At 35.9% G+C, this 14,442-nt stretch overlaps 1 protein-coding gene across 1 annotated transcript in view; it reads left to right on the top strand.

Annotated features, from left to right (window-relative positions):
- The first annotated feature begins 2,471 nt into the window (after window positions 1-2,471).
- pdzrn3b (PDZ domain containing RING finger 3b) overlaps window positions 2,472-14,442 on the top strand; it is a 146,865-nt gene continuing 134,894 nt past the window's right edge. Inside the window, exons 1-3 of the mRNA XM_056460387.1 lie at window positions 2,472-3,323; window positions 8,125-8,211; window positions 10,738-10,845. Of these exons, the coding sequence (XP_056316362.1) occupies window positions 2,604-3,323; window positions 8,125-8,211; window positions 10,738-10,845 (915 nt within the window). The 5' untranslated portion in view covers window positions 2,472-2,603. The remainder of the gene's footprint in view (window positions 3,324-8,124; window positions 8,212-10,737; window positions 10,846-14,442) is intronic.

The following is a 14,442-nucleotide window of genomic DNA, read 5'->3' as shown; positions in this document are numbered from 1 at the left end:
CCCTAAAGTCAGTAATGAACTTGAGAGTTCTGTTATTTAATAATGCACATGTGGATTGAATCGCTATGTCACGGCACAGAAATTAACATGATTTCACAGAGCATCGATGAGAGAGGAGAAAAAAAAAAAAAAGTTTCCCATCTTCAGATCAGTCAACGGCAGAAGAGACGGACGCTGTTCACAAAGGATAGTTAAGCTGCAAAAGTAAAAGCCTTTCTTGTCCCCTCGCTGCTCATAGCTGCCAGTGACCCTGTCTGTGGCTCTCCGTCATTTACAATTCAAATGCTTTTATGACCGTGCTACTTCCTACCGAGATGGAAAATGTCCTTATTTAAATGAGTTGTATTTAAACTCCAGGTTTCTCTATACGCAAACTACACTGGACACAAACACACATTTTAGACAAATCATACGCTCACAAGCCCCCATTTACTTTTCAGAAAACTGTTCAGACAGATGATTATTTTATCCCCCCCTAAGAGGCATCATTGTCCATTCATGCAAAATGATGGGATGTGAAGAAGCATCTTTAGCTTTGGGGCTTTTTGAGTTTGAAATCTGTAATCATGTTTGAGCTTCTCAGCTGCTCTGCATAAGCACATAAACATGTTGCCAGTACTAGCTTTATTTAGTGAATTGCGTTTATCTTTTTTTTTTTATTAGTATTCTTTCACACTGTAAAACCTAAAAAGTTAAGGTAACTCAAATCATTTGAGTTAAAAAACTAATCATAATGAGTACTGTGAACTAAATCTATGAGTAAATGAAGCAATTTGAGCACAACAAAAAATGATAAATGGAGAACTCAAACCAACTGAGTACTGTAAAACCCATTAAGTTAAGGCAATTCAAACCGTTTGAGGAAACCGAATGAAACAAACCATTTGAGTTAAAAAAAACTAATCTATATGAGTACTGTGAACTTACACCACTTAAGTTGAAGTAATTAAGTATTTAATTAACTCATTACCTTCAACACTGAGTTCAAAACTCTTTAAATGAGTAGAACTATTAACTTGTTATTGCTTTAGAGAAATTTACAGTTGAAATAAAAAGTAATTGATGTGGAACTTCTTATTTCTTTATATAGCTAAATATCTGCACACGATTAATTCAATTTTATATATATATATATATATATATATATATATATATATATATATATATATTATTATTTTTTTTTTACTTTATACACACACACAGGACAAAAACGTATAATGGTTTAAAGGAATTTTTTTTTTTTAATCAGCAAAACAATTACAGTTTATAGCAACTTTCTTTAAACATAAGAAGAGAGTTTGCTTACAATGCTTGTTAATTTAGCCTATATAAAACCACCTTTATAATTATTTGGGACATTCTACCAGAAACGTACTTTTCACTTATAAAAAATGTGACAGGGCCTGACTTAAGCTTGTCGTCCTCAAAAAAAAAAATCATACAAAAACAAGCAGAAAATCATACAATTCAATGATAGAACGCATCCTTGGGACAATTGTAAATTTATTTTTATTATATATTTGTAGAATTTATTTATAATTTCATGTTTTTAATCAATTGATGTGAATTATTACAACTTAAACTTGCTATTTCTGAAGTTTTTTTTTTCTTTCTATATAACAGTTTTTAGCATAACAAAACTATTAAACCTGTAGGTTCAGTTGGGCTGAGGACAAGGACAATGACAGGGTTTGTACATTTGTAAAGTGTTCTCAACAAAGAAAAAAAACTTATCCAGCATATGTATTACGCAGCGCATGCCCTTCCAGCTGCAACCCATCACAGGGAAACACCCATACACACTCATTCACACACATATACCAACTCCACACAGAAAAAACAACTGACCCAGCTGAGGCTCGAACCAGCAACCTTCTTGCTTTTGAGGCGACCATGCTACCTCCTATGCCATTTATACATACTTTGAGTAATATTCAAAACTACTTGCCTAAAAATGTAGTGCGAGAAATGGTACTTTTACTTAAGTAAGATTTTTCAGAACTCTTTCCACCACTGATGACCACATATAAATTTTAAATAAAATGTTATTATTTAATATTTAAATAAATAAAACTTAAAGTATAATTCAATAAATATTTAATGTTTCTAAATGTTTAATCATAAAATGTATAAAATGTTCAAATTGTATAATTATTACAATACTAATAATAAAGTACCGGACCCCCAGTCTCATATACTGAAATGGTTTCATATAGCTACCATTTAAAACATGGAAATAAAGTCAAATATTTCATTTAAAAAGTCTCCTTGCATTATAAATCACTGTACAAATGATTTTTTGTTATCTAACTGCACAACCACCGTATATTTTAAGTTTCCATGAAGTATCAAAACTTTTTGCTGCTCGGTCAACTTGTTGAGTGCGCAGTTTTTCTGATCCTTACGGTACCCAAATCTGCAACACTTCTCTCCCCCATAGGAAGTCTCTGGCAATTAGTTCAGTCAGGAGAAGTGCCCGTACTGGTCTACTCAGTTTCTCTGAGCTCTTCTAATGACTTAACCCGAAGAGTGATCAAACCCCTGCGCTATTCTGTGGGAGCCCAGGTTCTTTGGATATTCCATTAAAAAAAACAATAATAATAATGGGATTTGAGTTGGATCGTTTCAAGGGGGCTGTGGACCCAGACTTCAAATGCAACTTGTGTAATAAAGTTTTGGAGGATCCGCTCACTACCCCGTGCGGTCACGTCTTCTGCGCCGGCTGTGTGCTGCCTTGGGTCGTCCAGCAGAGCAGCTGCCCGGTCAAATGCCAGAGGATCTCCACCAAAGAGCTCAACCACGTCCTCCCTCTCAAAAATCTAATATTAAAGTTAGACATCAAATGTGACAATCACGCTCGGGGCTGCGAGAAGATTGTCAAACTCCAGCATCTGGCGGACCACGCGGAGATGTGCGACTATTCCCCTGCCAAATGTCGGAATAAGGGCTGCAGCGAGGTGCTCAACCTGAAAGATATGGATGCTCACATGCGTGAATCGTGCGATTACAGAGCGGTCGGGATTTGCGAGAGTGGATGCGGATTGATGCTCACTCATAAAGAGCAGAAGTTGGACAACCACTGCTGCTTGAAAGCTCTCAAAGCGCACAACGGCGCGCTGCAAGGGAAAGTTGTCACCTTGGATAAGGAGCTCAAGAAACAAGCTCTGAAGTCCACTAAAAGAGAGAAATCACTTTTAGCGCAACTGTCGGCGGTTCACAACGAGCTTCAGATGACAGCGCTGAAGTATCAGAAGAAATTCACCGAATACAGCGCCCGGATTGACTCGTTATCCAAGAGTCTCTCTCCGAGTCCGCCGTGTAAGGTAAGAGAACATTGATGGCAGAGGGTTAATATCGCTTACAAATATTTACCGTGGTAACCACCGTTTTATAACTGTGGTAAAAGCTGTTAAATGGCCATTACTGTCATCCTACAAATAAATAATTAACACACAAAAGGGATTGTGAAAGGTTTTTGCATTACTTCAAAAACTCATACTGGTTTGTAGTAAGAAATAAACATTTTTTTTTTGTAAAAACAAACTGCACGGCGTCTCCATAACATGAAGGTTGTTTTACATACACGTCTGGTAAAATTTGTGCCAATGTTTTTATTTTAAAGTGGTTTGGTTTGTTTCTGCATGCTAATTCAGAAGCTGGTGCATCTATTTATTTCGACTTTTATAGTTCTTTTTTAAATTTAAATGCTCATTTAAGTGATAGAGTTAAGGTGTTGGTGTTGCTTTATAGACAGAGAAACAGTTTGGACAATTAAATAACATCATGTGATTTACGTTTCAGGCAAAAATTGCCCACTGACCTCGTGTACGTCTTCTCCCCAAACGACAATTGTTTGAAAGTGGTTGTATCCAAATGTTGCACTAATCAAAGCAATTTGTATACTTAAACCCGGACTGGAGTTCTGTTTATAAGTGGAGCGGAGCAGTTGTCGTTTCCCGTCAGTGCGCAAACCAGTTCAATCCTTCAGCTTATTCTACACTCCGGGTTTCCCATTTCGCTTCGAAAGAAACGCCACTTTGGGCGGGAAGAGAGGCAGTAACCAAATTAAAATCAGCAACTTATAAATTAAATCTCCACCTGCATACCAAGCTAAACATGTTACGAACTTAAGTATTAGTTATGTTTATATTTATGTTTGTATTTATGTTTTTTATATTTTTATTCTATGTCAAATAATATTATGCACTTGCTTTATTTTTTAATAATACGAGTTAGCCTACGAGACATGGACTCAAAGCTTTTGATTGGTCGAAATGTTTGCCTTTGTCAGGAGTCTTATCAGCTCTCAAATACATATTTTAGAAATGTATGTTTTGTTAGTTTTTACTGAGGCGTTCTAGTTTATACTGTGTTCACTGTAGAAGACCATTACGTTAATTAAATTTGGTTGCTTTCTGTCCTATTAATGCTGCTTGAAGCTCTTCACTGGAACAATCAAGGAAATGTCTATAAATGTAAGTATCGTATTTGCACACTATACTTGAAAATGTAGGCCTAGCTTAAACCACGAGATAATAAAATTGAGTTGTAACTTAGTAGTTCAGGCCCAAAGCCAGCCTGGTGAAAGGGGTGGTTCTTTTTTTCTCAAAAAGTGGGGGTGGTTCTTTTTTTCTCATTTAATATTTAAATATGAGGTTTAAATACTCCATTTTAGTGACATTTTAAGCGCTATTTTCTTTTGCTGGATTAGCTTGTCGGATGGTATAACCACACTTTTTGATGTACCAAAAACATTTCCTGAAGATTTAAAAGGAAGAAATATGAATTTTTTTTTTTTTTAAATACAAATTTAGTACATCATTTATCCTTAGAAAAAATATCCTATTGTCATTTAAATATCATTAATTTTAAATAAACTGTCCGGCACATCCAACTTTCCTCAGTCACACTGAAGCGACAGCATTCCGCTTGGTGTTAAAGCCTTTTTCGATGAGATATTTTCACAATTTATTAAGGCATAGCAGTCAAAATAGGACAAATGAGTTTCTAGACCAATTCTAGACAAATTCTAGACCTTTCTGCATCTTTCGAACCCCCCTGGCATATGGGCTTGTTGTTTATTCATAGCTAGTCAGATGCAGTAGGCCTGATTGTGTTGTGCAATGGGAAAGTCATTGTACTTTAGGCACTAAACATGAACTGGAACCTGTCTAGTACTGAGTTAAATATTTTAAATGCTGTATCTTCTTTCCATATTGAAGCATTAAGTTAGTTTGAAAAAGTAAATAGCATACTTGCACTCCTGGCTGTCTCAAAATTAGCAATTATGAGTCAAAATCTAACAATTCAGACCTTGTCCCCCAAAACTTTAAAAGTTCTGAAAAAAAAACAAGATTTAAGTAGGAATTGTAAGGTGTTAATTCAAAATTGGGAGAACGTCTATATATTTGCAGTTCATTTGTGAGAATTAAAGTCAGAATTGCAATATATAAACTTAAATCTTGCAGTTCTGAGTTTTCCACAAAATTGTGAATTTATATTAAAAAGAAACAAAAGTCAAATTTGCAAGATGCTAACTAAAAATGAAAAGATATACACCACTTGTAACTGAGAGGAAAATGTCAAAATTGTCACAACTACATTTTTGTACTGCTTTATTTTGTGGCAGTAACAAGCATCCACATTCCCATGCCTTAAATCAAGTACTGTGACATCTTCTGGCATGTGTGATGCCCTTCAGATTAGCTCTAATATATTCTCACTTCAGGACACAGTCGGAGCATGGAAAATGTCAGAGAGTTACACTTGTGACAGATAACCTCCCTTGACCACTCTATGTTGGAGCACAAGATCCTAAGGCAACCTCCTAGTGAGCGAACATGTTTATGGGCTCTGAATGATGTCTTAGTGCCAGTGACTGCCTTCCTGCTGGGGAATGTAGTCTCTCTTGCTGTTCCCATCACATGGCTCATCAGTCAAGTGAGTTGAAGCAGTGAAGAGCTGGGAAAAGGAGGGCGATGATGGGGAGCTGACATTTGCAGGATTGGGCCTGTCTGCTGAACGCTGGGCTGTTGATCCAGCTGCTCTGCAGAAAGAAAAAAAATGATATCACAAGAGCTTCCAAATCACCACTAGAACATTCCAGGATAAATGATATTTTTTTACTCGCATGTTTGTTTGATTTTAAAATTCAATTTATTGTGTTTTTGGAAATGAATCATATTAGAAGTGATAGAAGCAAACAACACTGATATAAATGAACTTTTTATGTGATGTTGTTGCTATCTACGGACATTGTTTCCTGTGGAATTATGGGACTTGTTCCCATGACCCGGTACAGTGGGCTGCATTCCTCAGTAGGAGGCGTTCATTGCATACACTCAGCAAAGATAGTAAAGAGGACACTGTACATGGATGCCATTGATGTCTGTATTATATTTAGACACTGTATTCTGTGGTGCACAGAAATGACAGCTGCTTTAGTCGCTGATGCTATACAGTGCCACCCTAAGCAAGGAATAAAATGCTGACACAACTCATTTCTCCGCGTTCAACCATTCATCTGTTGGGAGAGCCATTTGCAGCATATGTATTAATATACTCGAACAAGTGAGCAGGGAACAAGGCCTTAACCCTTAAAGCCGCCAGGCACTTGGCAGCTCCTTTCTCAAGATGCTTTAAGCTGAGAAGAATTATGTAGATTGCAGAACATGATGTTTAATGACTATAACAGGTGCACCACTGAACCTGTTTGGTCACGCACCACTTTTGGTCACAGTCAAAGCTAAACGGTGATACCTGCGCATGATTTAAGAGCTTGTGCTATAAAACACACACGCGATGGGCTAGATTGGAAATATTAAGTTCGGAAGCTCAGATGTTTCCATGTGCCCTAACTTCTAAATAATTTCAAAGCATAAAAATTTTTATATCTAAATTAGTAGCCCCACTGTTTATTTTTTCCCCAATTTCTGTTTAACATAAAAATTTTTTTAACACATTTCTAAACATAATAGTTTTAATAACTCATTTCTAATATCTGATTTATTTTATCTTTGCCATGATGACAGTAAATAATATTTGACTAGATATTTTTCAAGACACTTCTATGCAGATTAAAGTGACATTTACAGGCTTATTTAGGTTAACTATGCAAGTTAGGGTAATTAGGCAAGTTATTGTATAATGATTGTTTGTTCTATAGACTGTCGAAAAAATAGCTTAAATGGGGTAATAATTTTGACCTTAGAATGCTTTTTAAAAAATTAAAAACTGCTTTTATTATAGCCAAAATAAAATACATAAGACTTTCTCCAGAGGAAAAAACATTATCAGACATACTGTGAAAATTTCCTTGCTCTGTTAAACATCATTTGGGAAATATTTAAAACAGAAAAAGAAAATCAATAATAATTCTGACTTCAACTGTATACATAAACACACACACACACACACACACACACACACACAAGCGGGTAAAGTAAGTATTGAACACGATACCATTTTTTTTCAGAATTCAGAATATATTTCTAAAGGCGCCGTTGACTGAAAATTGTCACCAGATATCAGTAACAATCAAGATAATATAAACAAAAAAAACTGATTAGGTTTGAATTTAATTTGTGTAATAAAATGAAATAACACAGGGAAAAAGCATTAAACACATGAAGAAAGGGAGGTGTAAAACAGCATGGAAAGTCCAGACAGCAGCTGAAATCTCACAGTAGTTAGAAAGCAACCCTATCTGTTGTTCAGTGTAAATTAACATTAGCTGCTTCAGATGAAGTTGAAACCAGGATGGATATTTCAGCAAGACAATGACCCCAAACACAGCCAAAGAAACCCTCAATTGGGAGAGCAGCTACAATGGCCCAGCCAATCACCTGACCTGAATCCAATAGAAAATAAGAACTAAAGATCAGAGTTGATGTATGAGACTTACAGAATCGAATAGATTATGTGAGAAATGCATGCAATTCCATTCTCCTTAGGTGTCTTAAATCTGTCGTTACCAAAAAAGTGGTAAAAGTGGCTTTATACAAAGTGTTAAAAAATATTTCTGTATTTGTTTTGCTTTATTTGTATGTTTATATTTTGGGGTTTTTACCAAAATCTAATAAAGTAAATTGAAATATATTTTTATACCATTGCATCTGTTTACAGGGTGGAGAGACCAAAAGTGTCACAGCTATACTCCATCGTGAGTCTGGATCTTTAGGTTTCAATATTGTTGGAGGGAGGCCATGTGTGGTAAGTTGAAAAAAGATTTGACCCACTATCTTGTATTGTGGTGTAGACGCATTCTATTCTCTTTTTAAATGAACACTCCTTTTTTTTCCTATCTTTTTTTTTTTTTTTTTGCAAATAGGAAGAATGGATTATTTAAAAATTTCAGTTTGCCAACCAAGATGAGGGAACTGCAGGATGTTTGTGTAAGATAATAAAAAGCTAATAATTAGTTAATATTTATTAATAATGCAAAAATCTAAAAGTAAAATAGTTCATTTGTATAGCAATCAAAATAAAACACTAGGACAGGATTGAATCTTTCATTTGTTTAACAGCAAATAAAGTGGCATTAATCAACAGCAGAGCACTTGCAAATGTGTTGTTCAGTTACCGAAAACTACCTTAATTATCTCTATTTAATGGTAATGGGCAAAAGGTTTTGGAATTCCAGATTATGTATATTTTAAATGGATATATTAAAAAGAACATGCATGCCTTTATACAACTTTATGCCAGTAGCTGCTGGATTTTGACCTATTTTTCACCAAAACAGAATATTATATTGTTTTAGAATATTAGTGTTTTACCGAATGACTCAGTTTAATTGGAAAGGGCAGCTAGGAAAATACTGACACAAATTATATCTTTTACATACAGTGCAACTTCAGTTGGTCCACCCTTAAGTGGTAATTGTGGTATCCATATCAGTGTGAATGAGCACCAAACCCTTTGAGAAGTGTTTGTTTGTGGTTCTTCTGAAATAGAAATGTGACGTACTTTGGTCTAAACTGGACTTTGCATGGGGAAAACTCTTACAAGAGCCAACTTTCCAGAGCTTCTTTTAAGACCCAGATGTAGCCTCGTCACAATGAGGGGGATTTATTTATTTATAAAAATGCACCACTGTTATAGCTCAAATTGCTATGGCTAACTTTATGCTAAAGTAAGGGGAAGCCGTCAGTCTCTAATGAGTGACACAAATGGCTGTGTCTCTTAGCAACTGTACAACTACTTCAACGTGGCCATGACCCCTCCCTAGCAAATGTTTGACATGCCAGCCATCCTGTCTGCTTGTAAGACCTGAGATCTGTTCCTAAAACTTAGTGAGCTGCAGCGTTTTAAAATGTCATTGGTGCAAAAGCTTATAGGAAGCAAAATCATGTTATTTCGTCCAAAATGAAAGGCAGCATTTATTACAGAGATGAGGATCCTATGTAGAATGTGCTACAATGAAAATTTTTAATTTTAATTTATTGCAACCATTGTTTTATAAATGTTATATTTAAATGTATTATTTATTTCTATTGAAATATTCAATATTTTATCATATTTTTAATAGTTTTGTTTTTTGAGAAAATCATATTTATTTGAGCAACTATTTGTGTACTGTTGTTCAGTAAGTACCCACATAGCAAAATATCTTTGGCCCAGCTCTGGCCCACACAATCAGCTTTTGCTTGGCCCACATGCCGCAGTGAATTATGGTACATGACTGGACCAAGTCTGGCTTCCAGACAAGGACCAAACATGGACCATACCTGGGCCAAGTCTCAGCCAAGTTAATAATTGAGCCTGATCTGGGCCAGATATGTTGGTGTGTCATGACTGCAATGAAACTGATAAACCCATGAATTGCTTTAGGCATGCTATAGGCGTGATTTACCTAATTGGTGGAGTTTTTTTATTTTTAAATGTGGGTCAAGATGAGCCAAACTTACATGGCCCACATATCAATTATTAACATCTGGGCTAAACACTACATTTTACATCTGGCCCAAGTATTGTGTACCGCCTTAAAGACGGTGCCACCAAACCAGGGCCTTATTTGGCCCACATGCTGTTTGGCAGTGCAGGATGAAGGCCTGCTGTGCCAGATTTATGCCTAATCTGGGCCAGAATTCTTTGCTACCTGTGTAAGACACCTTAGATAATAAAATATTAGGAAAATATTAATGTCATATTATTCTACAGCATAACTAATTATTTTGGTGGGATATGATCCTAAAGAAGTCTTGGTAAATAAGGATGTTGTTGTTGTTGTAACGGAGAAGGAAGGGCTTCAAGTAATTAACTGTAGAGTTCACAGTTTGACTTCCTGCGGTTTCTTAAGTATTCCATTTAAAATTACAGCACAGTATCACACAACATGGCGCAGGTAATGTGGTTTGATGTGGTTTAAGGGGTTGGTTCAGCAATATTTTGTTAGGCGCTTTGCCTATAACCTACTTGACCTGGTAATATTTTTTATATGATGAATGGCAACCAACTTTTTGTAATCTTCAATCATGCTAAACTTAATAAAAACTCAATGTGTCTTTCATTTGACAGAGTATTTGCAGAAAGGCATATCAATAGAACTCACTGCTTTGTACATCTGCAAACAATTATTTAGTTTTTGAATATGTCTGGAGCATTTGTGTCTTTTTTGTAAATCATTTTAGTTTTATTTAACCTCAAAAAAATTATTTTGCTTTTAGAGTTTTATTGGATAATCATTCAGATTTCTTTATTTTCTTTGGCTAAATATTGTTTGGTTTTGAATTGCAGGAAAATAAAGATGGCACTTCCAATGAAGGAATCTTTGTGTCGAAGATTGTAGAGAAAGGAGCAGCGGATAAAGAAGGAGGATTGCAGATTCATGACAGGATAATGGAGGTCAGTGCAATTGATTTAAGCCTAATAACTAGCTGCAGTGCAACAGTCTGTCCGCGCTAAATGTGAATAATGTATGTTAGTGGCAAAACGAGATCATTCATAATGAGTTATGATATTCATTTGTGAGGTCTTTCAACCAATGAGATTGTCTTGCTGCTGTCAAATTTGCCATGTTGGCGTTTAACCATGTTGAGAAATCCATGTTAAAAAAGGGTTTTTTTTGGCCAATTGAGAGTTGTGCAAGTCAGTGCTGAATGTGTAAATACCTGTAAATAAGTCAAAATTATTATCCCTCTTGTGAATTTTGTCCAGATTAGGCATGTGCCGGTATCACATTTTCATGCTGCGATTAATTGATTGAGCTTTTATCACGGTATACGGTATTATCACGATATTGTAATTTTACTAGAGAAACAGGTAAAAAAACACAAAAAACTTCAGTTTCGTCAACTTAGTAACTTTAATAACTTTTTAATTAACTAAAAGTACTTCAAACATTTAAATACAAATAAATATAAATAAAACAATGCACAATATAAAAGTAAACTTGAGCAATTATATCAAAGTGAATGTGCAAAGGGAAACCGTCTTCGATCAGCAATCGTGGAATGAACTGCCAACTATTCCAGCATGTTTTATGCAGCAGATGCCTTTCCAGCCACAACCCAATATTGGAAATCACCCATACACACTCATTCACACACACTCATACACTACAGTCAATTTAGCTTATTCAATAATAAACATAACAAAAACTGCCTGCTAATGCATGGGTAAATCTTCAAAGGGAACAGTGTTACATTTTAACCTTTCACCTCATCCTGCTTGCTGTTTCACTATCTAAACAATGAAAACATAATATAAGTCAAATTTGTTTCATTTTGATATTATGATTAACAGACACCAAACAGCCTCGTGTAGCTGCATATTTTTATGAGCATCATCTTCACACTGCATATTTATAACAAAACAGGGCTTAAATATAACTGTCTCCTTTCATTTCCATTGAAAAGAATGAACTTTACCCTGTCTCTTTTGCAGAATATCAGTTTTAATAACTAATAATGGCCATTATAACAGTATAACGTGCATTAAATTTAAACGATAAAGGTAAGCAATCAGTCAATGTGCAGAATCAGTGTATGTGGTTACATAAATTAATATATTAGCTTATCTTTGCACTCAGCCAAAACAGTTAACTGAGAACAAGTGATTCAAAAGACATAAGAATTGTTAGATAGAGACAACAAGATGAATTCAATATCACGTTTAACAACTATAGTGAGATGAGATCATCCAGCAGATGAACTGTCTGACATGCACTATACACTCACCTGGGGTTTATGCTTACCCGCTGAACTAGTGGCTGCAGCTCTGGGCAGAGAGTGTGTGGTCACGTGATTTGCGTTTTTAGCCGTGTACTAGAATGAACAGAGAACTTTTCAGAATCGCTAAATGAAACGCCGGTGTATTTCCCGCGATTTCTCTGCGCCTCCCTTGCGTTTCTTCTCTCTGACTCTCGACTATTTTGACAAATACACACAGACGACGCACGCTCACACGGAGTCCAAAATAGGAGTTCGTGATTGGGCCAGCCCAATGTCAATACCGAAAAGAACCAATGAGTGTCACATGGACCGGCCCGGTCTGTCAGTCCGGGAAAAAAAGCATCTACTTTCAGAGAGTCACAGATCACAGCAACGTCAATCAATAAGGCATAAAAAAACGATAGGCTGCTAATCCTTTTATGGGCCGATCAAATCATAAGACGATGATCAGCCCGGCCTAAGTACGTCGGCCCACCGGGAAAGTGCCCGGTCTGCGTGTGAGGATTATAGTGCGGTGGCAGCGGCGGCACACAGGGTTTCTACATGTGGGGATTGTTTACATCAGAGTGCGCATCAGTTCTGCGCAGCATATACGCAGTGTTTCTTCAAGCGGTTGATGGAAAATAAGCTAAGGCGCGTTCTAAGTATATAAATTCGGATCTATTATTTTTCCACGGTATTTTGAAGTGCCCGCGATAACAATATCGTGCATATTCATTACCGTGATTTATCGCATTACCGAATACCGGCACAAGCCTAGTCCAGATATTTACTAAACGATGATTAACATGGCAAGGAATGTTTCACAGTATTTCCTATAATATTTTTTCTTCTGGAGAAAATTTTTTTTTTTTTTTTTATTTGGCTAGAATGAAAACTTTTTTAACTTTTTAAAAAATATTTTAAATTCAATATTTGTAGCCCACACAAGCAATATTTTTTTTGATTGTCTATAGAACAAACCACTGCTATACAATGATTTAAAAAATATCCATTAAAATATTATTCAGGGGTGTCAAAATTTGTTATCGATTCAGTATTAGATCCTAACCGGTTATTACATTCTAACGTCATTTATCTAATTTACACTATATTGCGGTAGCTTACTATGGCAAGTACGAGTAATTTAAAATACTCCAACTGTTTTAAAAAATTCAGAAACTCGCTGTGTGTTTGCTGGACAGTCTTTTACTGACACTGACGTTACAGCAGGAGCTTCTATTTCATATTGTGGCGAAAGTGAAAGCTATAAACTCTTTCTCTCTTTATCTCTCACTGTGGACCGTTGACCTGCTGACATGAGGTAACGTTCTCTCCCCTCTCGGCTGTTACAGCGATACACGTGTGTTTGCAGATCAAGTTTTCTCCACCGCGTCTATCATGAATCAGCTGTGATTGCCACTGCTTTTTATCAGTGTCACTCTTAGTGAACAGTGCCAGAGCGTTAGAGCCAATCGCAGCCTTTTCTGTTGAATGCGTGACCAATCAATTAAGGACACACTCGACAACACTCAAAAAAACAAGCGGGATAATATTTCCGTTTGTTTATTTATTTTAAATGCTCCTGTTGTATGAATTATTCAATACAAGAATTCTTGTGTTGTGAAGTCAAATATAAAATTATGGAAAGCATTGCATCGTGATGTGCCGAGATATCGTATTGAACCGAATCAATGACATAATAATCGTAACCGAACCGTGAGGCCAGTGTAGGTTCACACCTTCAATATTATGTACCATCATCACGGCAAAAACAAATGAAATCAGTTATTAGAAATTAGATATTAAAACTGTTATTTTTAGAAATGTGTTGGAAAAAAAAATCTTCTTTCTGTTAAACAGAAATTGGGGGAAAATATACAGGGGGAATAATAATTCTGACTTCAACTGTATATAATGAAATGGCTTACAGTTAACACTTTGTACAGGATTCCTTTCTAAAAACCTGATCTTTGAGCATTCCATTTGGTTGTTCAGTGTATTTTGTTAGATGTTATTTACTGACATAGAAAGGAATCCTTCCTGGCTGGCGTTAGGTCAGAGGGCCCTCTCTTACCTTGGAACAAGATCTGGACTGTTTTAAAAGGCCAGAAGTTCCCACTGGTCATTTTTGAGGGTGCAGAAAGTCAGCTCTACAAAGGTTGCTTTTATAGAGGCATGAAACTTAAGTATGGCACAACGGATGCATTGAATTCACTCTAGCGCGCTATAAATATGGCCTGGGTCTGTGCAATTGTTTAGCTATGTTAATATAAATATTTTCACTTCA

Source organism: Danio aesculapii, chromosome 6 (genome assembly GCF_903798145.1).
Source record: "Danio aesculapii chromosome 6, fDanAes4.1, whole genome shotgun sequence".
NCBI classification, from domain to species: Eukaryota; Metazoa; Chordata; class Actinopteri; order Cypriniformes; family Danionidae; genus Danio; species Danio aesculapii.
This window is presented reverse-complemented; position numbering and strand designations above follow the sequence as displayed.